This window comes from Oryx dammah, unplaced genomic scaffold (genome assembly GCF_014754425.2).
Source record: "Oryx dammah isolate SB20612 unplaced genomic scaffold, SCBI_Odam_1.1 HiC_scaffold_11, whole genome shotgun sequence".
Classification (NCBI taxonomy): Eukaryota; Metazoa; Chordata; class Mammalia; order Artiodactyla; family Bovidae; genus Oryx; species Oryx dammah.
The window spans coordinates 14632592-14645753 of NW_024070195.1; the positions used below are offsets into that span (position 1 = coordinate 14632592).

The 13162-nt window shown below is 41.5% G+C and overlaps 1 protein-coding gene across 4 annotated transcripts in view; it reads left to right on the top strand.

Annotated features, from left to right (window-relative positions):
- The first annotated feature begins 997 nt into the window (after nucleotides 1-997).
- Nucleotides 998-13162, top strand: part of CDKAL1 (CDK5 regulatory subunit associated protein 1 like 1) — a 614486-nt gene continuing 602321 nt past the window's right edge. The window contains exons 1-4 of one of the 4 annotated variants that reach the window (XM_040249901.1): nucleotides 998-1083; nucleotides 1908-1951; nucleotides 9417-9591; nucleotides 10787-10899. In XM_040249901.1, coding sequence (XP_040105835.1) covers nucleotides 9422-9591; nucleotides 10787-10899 — 283 coding nt within the window. In that variant the 5' untranslated portion in view covers nucleotides 998-1083; nucleotides 1908-1951; nucleotides 9417-9421. Of the gene's footprint in view, nucleotides 1084-1893; nucleotides 1952-8809; nucleotides 8914-9416; nucleotides 9592-10786; nucleotides 10900-13162 lie in introns of those variants that run through there. The other 3 variants (XM_040249903.1, XM_040249902.1, XM_040249904.1) reach the window with 3 other exon arrangements.

Genomic DNA, 13162 nt, shown 5'->3' on the forward strand with positions numbered 1-13162 from the left:
GGCAACATAACACAATTCTAATTCATTTGGGTAAAGATTGCCATGGATGTCACATCACAATTTAGAATTTTTTTTTTATAGATAAGGATGAACAAAGTGTGGCATTTTAACTGGAGGGAGTTGCACTAGGAAAGATATTTACAAAACAAGACAATAACTCCAAATCACTGTGAAACCCAGAGTCAGGCATAATTCTGAATTCCTGTTCGTGTCCTATCGTCTTTTATAGTGGAGATGCTTTTCTGGTAAACAAGGTCAAATACGATGTCTAGGGTAAAGAATAAGGTGAGATAATTCATGTAAAAGGTAACCACGTCAGAATCTTACATACCCCTTATTAAAATTCTCTTTTTATGCCAGACTTCTATTCCTAAACTGTCTTCTGTTTAAAAAAAAAAAAAACCCTTGCTTGCTGTTAAATGATCTATATTAAGTTTAATGCAGCTGTTCTTTCTTTACCCTTTCCCATTTTCATTAACAAGATCTCTTTTCAGAAAAGGCTGAGCAAGTTGGGAAAATGTAACGAAAAGAGCAGGTTCTTTGGAGTCTGGCATAGTTGGATTGAGTATGGAGGACAGTCACTACTAACACAGTTATTTTGGACAAGTAATTAAACTCTTAGTTTCCTCTTCTGTAAAATAAGAATAAATGGGACATAATGTTTATATAAAGCGTTGAACACACTGTCCCACAGTAGTAAGAGCTCAGGCATGCATGCTCAGTGGCTCAGTAGTGTCCCACTTTGCAACCCCACAGACTGTATGTAGCCCGCCAGGCTTCTCTGTCCATGGAATTCCCCAGGCAAGAATATTGGAATGGGCTGCCATTTCCTCCTGCAGGGAAGAGCTCGGGGAGGTTAGCTATTAAACGATTCTAAGAACTCGATGTCTTGAAGGTCTTCTCCCTCCTGCCGTCAAAGGAATTGTTAAGTGTAATCGGTTAAACCTGAACGCGCACGTTCGGCGCCGATGTAGTTTGACCTCTCCGGGCCGCCGTCTGCGAGCATGCGTACATAAATGTGGCGGCACGTACGTGTCATGGCGAGCTCCAGCTAAAGTCGCTGCACTTTCCGGAGAGTGGCGTGTAGGTTCTGTTACTTTTGGTTGGCGTTTTATTTCCCGACTGCTGGGTAAGGGTGGTGGGTGGATCAGTGTGGGGCAGAGGTTGACCAGAGCTGCTTTTATGGCAGAGCCTTGTTCCCCCAGTTTCAGTCCTTCTCGTGGCCGTTCGCTGGTTTGTTTCGAAATTGAAAGAAAACTTACCAGCTAGGTTGGGAGCATTGGGAAGCAGATAGCGTTGCCTGAAGTGAGGACCGGGACCCTGGGCCTTAGGTGCTGCAGGACTGTTAGGAGTACTTAAGAGATCTCGTTGCTTACTGTAAAATTTAATTTCCGCCGTTCTCCCAATTTCTGCGTTAGTTCGTGGGACGGGATAAGGCTTTTACAGTTACCATGCTTTCACAAGGCTGCATGTCAATAAAAATTTAAACTGAAATTGGTCTGAAGAGCAGGTGTCTTGATTTTTCATTTTTCTTTCTCGTTTACTGTTGAAACCTGTCTCTGAATCTCGGGACAACACGTGTCTTTCGGGTGTCGGGTGATATGGATACCTACTTCTTTGCTCTCTTTTGTAGTATTCTTACTACTGGATCACGCTGACGTATTGTAGTGCCGGATAGAATTTATTACTAGGGCCATATGCTGGATCTCAGTCATAGCAAATGTGGCAGATGTCAACATACCTGTCCTAATAAGTAAGAAATTGGGAGTAGTACGGAACACCCTTACCCTTGCTCTATAAAACAGCCTTTTATAGAGTGTAATCCCTTTTAGGTAGTTTTAGAGGCCTTACTGTGGTTTTGTAAACTTGTTACGAACTTTCTTTTCTAAACAGTTTTTATTTTCCAGACTCATCTTTCAAGACGATTTGAGACTAATTGCAAATAATCAAGGTACTCGTTTATTTTAAAACTTTTATGTTGGGAGTGATATTTACCCAATGTAATATGCAAAGAGGTAGCCTAATTTTAATTTGTTAGTGATTTTGTTGCCATCATTATATGGAAACGCCAAGATCTCCATATCCCTAAATCCAAGAAACATTTTCACTCATTTTACTCAGGCTTTCATCACTTGCCTTAAGCAGCACTGACCACGTCCACCTGTTTGACATACTGTCTTCATTTTCCTTCTGTGACCCACTGATTTTTCTCATTTGGTGACTGCTTCTTGATCTCCATTATAGGCGGTTTCTTTTCTGTTTGGTAGGTCAATTTGGAGTTCCTTAAGGCTTGGCCCATCACCTTTTCCAATTAGAAGAAATTCTATTCTTTTTCTCTCTGGTTGATCTGATCTACTTCTTCAGCAACACCAATTTCTTTTTTATTTTAGCCATCTTAGTGTGTGAGAGGGCTTCCCTGGTGGCTCAGATGGTAAAGCGTCTACCTGCCATGCAGGAGACCTGGGTTTGATCTCTGGGTCGGGAAGATCCCCTGGAGGAGGATATGACCACCCACTCCAGTACTCTTGCCTGGAAAATTCCATGGACAGAGGAGTCTCATAGGCTACAGTCCATGGGATTGCAGAGAGTTGGACATGACTGAGCAACTTCACTTTTAAGTCTTCACTTTGTGTGAGAAGTGTCTTGTGGTTTTGATTTGTATTTCCTTGATAGCTAATGATGTTGACATCTCATGTTACTGGCCCTTTGTATATCTTCTTTGGATAAGATACATATTTGCAAATATGTATCTTCTTGATGGAGTTCTTTGAAGCATGAAAGTTTTAAGTCCAGTCTCTCTTCCTTTGTTTCTTGTTCTTTTGGTGTCATAAGAAAGATGTCATAAACACATACACCTATGATTTCTTGTAAGAGTTTTATAGTATTTCTTAAATTTAGGTCTGTAATCAATTTAATTTTTGTTTATGACATGAAGTTGGAATCCAGCTTTATTCTTTGCATGTAGCCATCAAGTTGTTCCAACACTATTTTTTGAAAGCATACTCTTCCTCATTGAATATTCTTGGCACCCTTTTAGAAAATCAGCTGACTAGGTGATGTCAGGCATTCTAGATGCCTGTTTTTGACAGGCATTCTAGATGATTTTTATGAAAACAAACAAAAAAATAACTCCAGGACATTGATTTTTAAACTGTAGTGCATGTCGAAATCACCTGGAGGGCTTGTTAAAGATTGCTGAGCTTTACTCCAAGTATCTGATTCAGTTGGTTTGGAGCGGGACCCAAGACTTCGTTTCTAGGAAGTTTTCTAGTGACACTTACTTGTGCTGGTGTGGGAGCCATACTATACAAACTATGGGTGTAGGACTTTTGTTCCCAGCTGTGGCAGCACATGAGACTTACTGGAAAGTTTTAAAAAATATTGATGGCTAGGCTGAGTTCTAGAGATTGATTCAACTAGAGCAAGGCTCTAGTTGATAATTTTGTTGTTGATAATTTTCTATAGCTTCCCAGGTGACTATAATGAACATCAACTGAGAACCTTTGTAGGAGAACAGTGGTTCTCAGTGGGATGTATAGTGGATCACCTGGACAGGTTTTACATAGCCACCCTTAAATTCCACTTTGGAGATTCTAATTCAAAATGGGGCTTCGGTGTTTGCTGTTATAAAAGCTCTCCTAATAAATCACCTCTGTAAATCGCCAGTACTCTATACTATCTATTCGTTGTCATTTTCCATGTCTCCTTTTTCACTTTGTGTTTTTATTTCCTTTATCAAACTTGATTTTCTCTACCTTTGAGAGAGAACTTTATATAATTCATTCTGTAGCACTTAACTACTATCTTGCTTTCCTTCTATTCTCACACTTTCATTATTATTCACTTATTTAATATTTTCTGAAGGCTAACAATTCACTTTACCAGTTTGCTGGAAGTAAAAAGCTTGTTAATAGTGATAGGTGAGTTTATTCAGGTGTTTCATTTTATATTTGTCTCTTTCGTCTCCCTAGAGTGAATTTCTAGAAATGGAATTGCTGGGCTAAAGGATATATATGTGTTAAAGTTTGATATGTATTGCTAGATTGCCCTTCGGAAAGGGTATGGCAGTTCTACCATGCTTTTAGCTAACAGTTGGTTTTTTGTCAGTCTTTGTTATCAATGGGGTAGATAGAAAATAATTTCTTGTTTAAGCTCATGCCCTTAGTGTGTTTGAGCATTCTTTCCTATGCTTAATGGCTATTTGACTTGCTTAAGTGTGTTGCCAGTTTTTCCTTTGCGCATTTTTTTTCTGGAATGTTTTTCTTTCTTAGGGTCATCTCAGACTCTTGCATTGTTTGTGCTCTGCCAACGAAACGGATTCATCTGGGGAGAGCTTGGTGTTGAGAGAGGGTCCAATTCTAGCTGTCAGTGGACAAATCTAACTCCTCTGGACTTCTCCCATCTAGTGTAAGAATTTCCTTCTGTGTTATAGAAAGACTAGCTAAATTCAGCTTAAACAAGGATTTATTCATCCTTTCATTCAGCAAATATTCTGCACTTGCCGTGTGCTAGGCATTGTTACAAGTGTTGGAGATATAGTGGTGAAAAAGACAGGGTGCCTCTGTTCTGAAGCTTACACTGTAGTGAGAAAGACACAAGCAGTTACATATATGGAGTCAGGTAAGTGTGATGAAGGGAAGTGAAGCATAAAGTGGAGTTAGAGGCTGGTGAGAGTTTGTGGGATGCCTGATCAGTGTGTGGTTATTTTAGATAAGGTCGTTAGGAAAAGCCCTTTCCAAGGAGGTGTTATTTGAGTAAAGGAGTAGGCAGCAAGCCATCCAAATATCTGGGGATGATATTCCAGACAGAGGAAGAGCAAGTGTGAAGGCCCTGAGTCAGAAACTAGCTTGGTCTGCTTGGAGAATGTCGGAAAGGTTATTACAGTTGGGGCAGAGTGGGAGGTGGCAGAGGGACCATATTTTATAGACTGGGTTGTGAACAGTTTAAAAAAAGTTTTTTTTTTGAGAAGCTGCCATGCGCTAGGTAGTTTAGGCACCACCTGGGATAAAGCAGTGAACAAAACACTCAAAAACCTCCCCACCCCCAGAGTATATATCCTAGTTGAAAGAGAGGGTAATAAGATGATGAAGATACTGTCGTGGAGGAAGAAATTTTCCTCTACAGTTCTCAAACAAAAGCGTAGCAGCATGTGGCGTGTATACATGAACTTCCCTAGTGACTCGGGGGGTAAATGATCTGCCTGTAATGTGGGAGATCTGGATTTGATCCCTGGGTTGGGAAGATTCCCTAGAGAAGAGAATGGCTACCCATTCCAGTATTCTGGCTTGGAGAAGAATGAGTGGACACCTACTCCTCTCCTCCATGGACAGAGGAGCCTGCAGGCTATAGTCCATGGGATTGCAAAGAATGGGACATGACTGAGCAACTCACACTTTCACATACATGGGACAGGCCCAGGGAAACTGAGTAACTTGCCAAAATGCCTGAAACTTACCTTAGATATTGTCTTCAGCTAAAGACAAAAGATCTTGGGGGTAGTGGTTTGGGACCTCAAAGGGGAGGAAGGCAGTTGCCATGAGATGGAAAAGCAAATGTTTGGTAACAGTTTTAACAGACTTTGCCTGGTTCCTCCCCATCTGTGCACATAGTTCATACTATAGTTATCCATGGGGATCGCCTCCCATCCTGAAACATGTCTTCTCTTTACATTCTTTTAGCAGTTAGAAGGAAGGTCAAAGTTTCTTCTTGGCCTTGATTTGTCTTCAGCTCAAAATAATCCACATGGCAAAGAGACATTTTCGGGTGGCAGGTTTGTTCCTCTGAAGTATCTAAGCATGTGCAGAAGTGCTATGGCACGAAAGCGAGGCTCGGGGGAGGGGGACAGGAGGTGTGTGTACATGGCGAGGTGGGGGTTGTTCAGAAAGACCTCACTGGTGACATTTGGACAGAGTTCCAAAGGGCTTGAAGGCATTCCAGGCTTGACCAAGACCTTGAGATGAGTGTGTGCCTGGTGGGTATGAACTAGCCAGGAAGCCCATGTGTCTGAGTAGAGTTGAAACTGTGCACCTCAGATGGGACTTGAATCTACAGGCTGGGACCCAAACCTTGCCAGAACCCATACTGGGACTTGAACCCACATTTTTTTAATCGAGATCACACACGTGGTCTCAGGGCTTCCCCAGTGGCTCAGACAGTAAAGAATCTGTCTGCAATGCAGGAGATCTGGGTTCGATCCCTGGATTGGAAAGATTCCCTGGAGAAGGGAGTGGCAACCCACTCCGGTACTCTGGCCTGGAGAACATGGACAAAGGAGCCTAGTGGGCTACAGTCCATGGAGTTGCAAAGAGTCGGACACAACCAAGCGACTAGCACATAACACATACCTGGTCTCAGGACTTAATGAAGCTCACGTTCTTCTTATCAAAAGAATTCAGTGAGAGACAAAGTAATAGGTAAGAAATGGGTTTATTTAGAGAGAAACACACTCCACAGAATGTGGGCCTTATCAGAAGGTAAGAGGCCCCAAAATATGGTGTGGTTAGTGTTTATGTCTGGGTAATTTCATAGGCTAATTTCATGGGCTTCCCTTGTAGCTCAGTTGGTAAAGAATCTGCCTGTAATGCAGGAGATCTGTGTTTGATTGCTGAGTTGGGAAGATCCCCTGGAGAAGGAAATGGCAACCTACTCCAGTATTCTTGCCTGGGAAATCCATGCACAGAGGAACCTGGCAGGCTACAGTCCATGGAGTCCCAAGAGTTGGACACAACTTAGCGACTAAACCACCAGTCTCTAATTTCATAGGCTAATGAGCAAGAGGATTATTCCACTTATTTTGGGAAGGGATGGGGATTTCCAGGAATTGGGCTACTCTTTAGCCTTTCATGGTCAGCTCTGAGATGCCATGCCATGGCTGTGTTACTTAGTGTGCTCATCTAGTACAGTGAGCGTATGAGGCTCAGGGCCCACTGGAAGTTGAATCTTCTGCTACCTTGGACCTAATTGGTTCTTACCAGTGTGTTATGTCCTGTAACTAAGACCTGTGGAATCTTCCTGGACAAGGGATCGAACCCATGTCTCCTGTATCTGCAGGTGGATTCTGGATTCTTTACTACTGAACTACCAGGGAAGCCCCTGTCCTTGTAAAACTTAGCGATTTTAACTCTGGGCTTTTTAGTCTGAGATAGAATACCAATGGAAGGTTTTGATTAGAAACCTGAGATGAACTCAGATTTTAGAGGGATCCCTGGCTTATTGTGCAGCAAGGTTCCTTTGGGAATTGAGGGTAGAAGCAGGTGACTATGACAGTAATCCAGGCAAGAGTTAATGTTGGGACCAAGAATATAACAGAGGGTATGGTCCGAAATGGTTAGATTCTGAATATATTTGGAAGCTTAAGCCAATGGGATTTTGCTGATGTATTGGACTTAGGGTGAAGGAAAGAGGAGTCAGGGATGATTCCAGGATTTTTGGCCTGAGAGGTTAGAAGATTGGTATTGCCTTTCAGTGAGATGGAGAAAGTCGTGGGGGGGGGGGGGGCTGTGATCCTCCTGGCTGCAGGTGGGGTCAGGTGGGGAGAGAATCAGGAGTTCTGTTCTTGATTTTAAGTTTGAAGTAACTCTTAGCCATTCAAGCAGGGTGTTGAGTAGGCAGTGGGATGGACATCTGAGTCTGAAGTTCAAGGGAGGCCTGGGGCTGGTTATATAAGCATATATAGTTAGTATTTCAAGGCCACAAGGCTGATGAGATCACCTAGGGTGCGCCTGTAACTAAAGAAGAGAAGACATCCTGTAACGGAGCCTTGGGGGTGTTCTGACCTTGAGAAGTTGGAGAGATGAGGAACGGGCAATGGAAACTCGGGGAGTGGCTAATGCAGGAGGAGGAGAGCTCGGCGGGTGGGATCCCGAAAGCCAGGGAAGAAGATATCTTGAGGGAATGAAGGGTCAGTAGTGCCAGGCGCCGCCGGCAGGATCACATGAGGTGGCTGAGAGTTGGCTGCTCCGTAGATTGCTGGAGTCACTGGAATCAGGTCGGCAATTTTGGGATGGCAGGGGGTGAAAGCCTGGCATATAAGAGACTGGGAGGGGGAAACTGGAGACAGTTCTTGCAAGGAATTTTAAAGGATAGAAATGTGATGGAGACAGTAGGTAGAGGAAGTGAGGCCACAATAAGGTTTTTGTTTTTTAAATGGGAGAAATAACAGTACCCGTATACAATTAGTGATTAGGTAGGGAGGAGCATGGCTAGAATTCTGTGCTCAAGCAGGTTAGAATAGAGGGGTTGTTCTTAGAGGGGTGGGTAGTTCCTAGTAACAGGTTGGTATGTGGGCAGAGAACCATTTCCTATTAAGAGAATGCAGTCTTCTGTCTGCGGAATGTAGGAGGGGATCTGAGGGTGGGCTTCACTCAGGCCTCCTGTTTTCAGTACCATGTACAGCCTCATGAAGAGGCAATCCATGAGAAATTAATTTTCAGAAAGTTTCTAGGATCAGTGAGTTTGTTTCTTTACTGTAGTTCTTCCCAGTCCTCGCTCTCGTAGTATACACATACATGCATGCAGAATTTTCCAAATTTATTTGACCACAGAACTAGTTTTTCACTGATAGTTCATAGAACCAGTTTGGGAGAAACTTAGTTCATTTCACCTTCCCTAGTGTGCTGAGTCAGCCAGGGCTCTTGTTGGCAAGAGCAAAAAGCCCAGCTCAAATGAATTTAAGCCTCAGGGAATTCCTGAGCTCATATGAATGGGCAGAGCAGGGCTATGTCTGGCTTCAGGCATTGGTTGGATCCAGTTGCTCAAGTATCTCATCTCTCCAGCTCTTACAAGACTTCCTGCCTTGGGTAGTCTTCTGCTTTGTGGCAGGCAGGATGGCCCCCCAGTAGCCTCAAGTTGACATGCTCCTAACTGAGCCACTTCAGTGAAAGAGAAGTTAGCACTGGCATGGAAGTCCTCGTGGTGACTGTGACTGACTGGGCTTGTTAGGTCCAACCCTGAGCCGGTCTTTATGGCTCAGGGTGAATTACTCTGGCAGGCGTGGGTCACGTGCGCCATTGCTGCGCCTGGGGAGGGAGGAGGCCTGTAATCGGCAGGTGGTATGCATGCTGCGATTCATGGGGTCGCAGAGAGTCAGACACGACTAAGAAACTGAACTGAACTGATGTATGCTGTGGTGTGTTACAGATTTGTAGTGATATCTCATGGTGGTTTAGTTTGTATTTCTCTGATTGCTGGTAATGTTAAATCTCTCTTCATGTACTTTATATCCCACTCAGTAAGATTTGTCTGATTTATCCGACATTTCTTGTTTTTCAATATCTCTTGTATTTTCTGTAAAGTTGAAGTTAAAATCTAAAGGCTTTATTACATTCAAGTTTGGCAAGAATATTTCATAGGTGATGTGTTAAACAGATGTTCTGAGGACTCATGCCTGTATCATTTATAACTTGTTTATATGGTAGAGAAGATGCCTTCTGCATCCTGTGATACATTCCTGGATGACATAGAAGATATTGTGTCACAAGAAGATTCAAAGCCACAAGATAGGCATTTTTCGAGAAAGCACGTTGTTCCAAAGGTGCGAAGGCGAAATACTCAAAAATATTTGCAAGAGGAAAACAGTCCACCAAGCGATAGGTAAGCTTTTTTTGAAATTATATTCAGTATCATACCATGGGAGAGGCTGACACTACTGTATGTGATATACATAATGTATCTTTTAAAAGAATCTTTGAAGTTTTGAAAGAAAATATGTAGGTTTTTTTAAATTTGAATGGTTATATTTAGCAAAGTCATTAATTAAAGATGTCAAATTGCATATTGGCCTAGGGCAGTATTTGGCACAAAGATAGATCACCCTGCCTCCCACCCTCTTTCAACCAGATCTCTTTGATATCATTGTGGTTGGTGTGTTCTTGTTACTTCCACATTAAAATTTTTATTGGAATTTGTGATTCTTAGGAGATAGTGGTGGTTTGGGCATGTGGTTTTTCTTAGCAAATTTAAAGTACTTACGAATCAACTAAAGGCTTTTGACACAAATTCTTGTGCTGTTTGTACTATTAGGTGTATAGTGAAATTCTAATACAACCTAGCCAGAAAGGATTAGGCAGTTATATAGTTTTAATATGCTTATATTTGTATATCTAGTAAACTTGAAAACTTTGATGCATTTGATTATTTGGAACAGAGTCATAAAGTCTATGAATTTAAATTTGCTTAATACTTGAAATTTATTAACTTTTTCTTGACAGTATCATTAAAGGTAATGTCTACTTAGTTGTTAATTATTTAGGGCAATCCAAGTTGAAAGTCCTTTTATTCCCTTTCTAAAAATTACATTTTTTAGAACTCTTTTTATATGTGGAATACTTTTATTATTAATAGTGCTGTAGGGTGACAGATTTTCATTTTGATTTAGTTATTTATATCTAAGTTATGAAGATTTGATTAATATATAGTGGTCTTCAGATGTGTTTAGGGTTTCTTTATTTGCTTTTGCTGCTAGAACCATTTTCTGTGCTATTGTTATTGTTTGTACCTTTCCAGGAATTGAACTTAGTGGTAGTATTTAGTAGTATTGAACTTAAAATACAACTTGGAGAAAAGATATTCTTTACATAGAAAGATAGTCTTAGAATGTTATGTTATTTTATCTTGATTTTAGACTTTTGGTGTAACAGCAGATTATGTCTTAAGTTGGTACATTTAATGAATAGCTTATGAATAGAATGCAGTGAGTGTTTTTGCATAATATGCTCAGAAATTAACTTGTGCTTTTTATTAAAAAAAAAATCCCTAATGAGGCTTATTTTTTAAAATTGATTAACAGCACTATTCCAGGCATACAGAAAATTTGGATACGAACTTGGGGTTGTTCTCATAATAATTCAGATGGAGAATACATGGCTGGACAACTGGCTGCTTATGGATACAAAATTACAGGTAATGAGATACGTAATGTGTTTTATTGATTACATTTTTTAATGCCAAGGTTTTTAGAGATATAGTTCTAGCTTCAGCAACTAAAGGATATTTTAGCATGACTTAATGATTTTAAGAGAAAATAAAATGCTAATATGTTGTCTAGACTCTTGAGCAACATGGCTTTGAGCTGTGTGCCATACTCATCTGGGGACCTTTTCCGGTGCAGATGCTGCTGGACTAACAGTCTGGGGCTGGTTGAGTCCTGGCACGTGGAGCTCTCCAACAGTGGAGCCAGCTGTGGCACTTGGGGATATGTGGGTTGTGATATTGGCCGCGGGTCTGGGAACCAGTCCCCTGCAAGTGCTGAGGGATGACTATATATCTCGTTTAAAAAAAGAAAAATAAAAACCCCTCATTTTGAAATAAGTTTGAACTGACAGAAAAGTGGCAAAATTACGTTTCTGTATGCCTTTTATATCTTACGTAGTTATGGTATAATTCACTGGGAAGTGAGCAATCTGCCAGTTTCTCAATTTTTTTCTAATTTTTTTATGACCTTGACACTTCTGAAAGAGAATCATTTTGTAGAATGCCCATCATCTTAGGTTTGTCTGATAGTTTCTCATGGTTAGAATAAAGTAATTAATGCATTTCTGGCAAGAGGAACATACAAGTGTTATTGTATCCTTCTCAGCGCATCGCGTCAGGGGCTTCATGATGTTAGTACACTAACCCTTATCTGCCAGATTTCTCTTCTGAGTTATTTTTCTCACTGTAACCAATAAGTATCCTGTGTATCCTCAACCATTTGCATACTAATTTTAGTATTCGATAATTTTAGTATCTGTTGGTGGATCTCGTCTGCAACGGTTGTTACTGTGATAGTTGCGTAGTGGTGGTTTTCTGTTTTCTTTCCTCCCACATTTAATAGTTTGGATTCTTCTGATCCTCTGGAGAAGGAAATGGAAACCTACTCCAGTATTCTTGCCTGGAGAATACCATGGATGGGGGATCCTGGTGGGCTACAGTCCAGGGGGTCCATGGGGTCACAAAGAGTTGGACACAACTGGGCGACTGAGCGTACACACATCCTTCTGTAAGGAAGCGCTGTCCTTTTGCCACTATGCTACTTGTTTGTATCATATGGACTTATGGATGTTTACTCTACAGGTTATAGTTCGCTGCTGTCATTATGTTGTTGCTTGTATTGTTCCAGCTTTGGCCATAGGACCTCATCAGGCTGGCGCCTGTGTCTTTCAGACATGCCCCCCTTGCTTTCTGATCACTTCCTTATTTTCTGGCACCACAGGAGGTTCTAGTCTTGTATTTTCCGTTTCCCAGCCTCAGAAGCAACCACTTTGAGGAATCCTGACCCTTTTCATTAGGAGACTAGTGTTTAGAACCGGACCAAAGACCTGGGCACTAGGTGTGCTCACTGCCACCATGAAGGATCAGTGCTTCCAGGTCCTCTCCACAGACAGAGTTAGGAAATACGTAGGTATACTAGCTGGTGCACACGCATCTCTATTTCTGTCGTTTATGTATTAGATGGGAACATAGTCTGAGTACTTTGTGACAGGCAATGGCCCAATGCTTTATTTGTGTTATCTTGCTTGTGCCCTGCTCAGTTGTGTCCAACTCTTTGTGACCCCGTGTACTGTAGCCCTCCAGGCTCCTCTGTCCATGGGCATGGACAGAGATAAGAATACTGGAGTGGGTTGCCACTCCTTCTCCAGGAGACCTGCCTGGCCCAGGAATCAAACCTGAATCTCCTGCATTACTCCAAAACACTGCTTTTGACCGCTAGTCTATATCGCATAGCAACTTGCTTTTGCATGTGTAATTGGCTGGTCCCAGGTTCAATGCAGATGTTAGGAGTAGGGAAGATTGGAAAGGTAACTCCTTTCATAGCTTTGTTTCCTTCAATAAGTAAACGCTCAAATGTCATTAATTTTGTTTTTGATACCATTTTTTAGAGAGTGAAATCAGTCTTAGGTAAAAAAATCCACTCAAAATCTGCTTTTAGAATCACTTCTCTGTGTTCATTAGTAATTTTTATATAATTTAGCCTAGACTTGTCTAATACATTCTGATGGTGCATTTGAAAATGAAGGAAATCACTTTAAAGGTAATTTCCTGAAACATTAAAAAAAATTCAAAGTTTGATTTATCCTGTGTGTGTATCTTGGTTGCTCAGTCGTGTCTGACTCTGCGACCCCATGGATTGTAGCCCACCAGGCTCCTCTGTCCATGAGATTCTCCAGGCAAGAATACTAGAGTG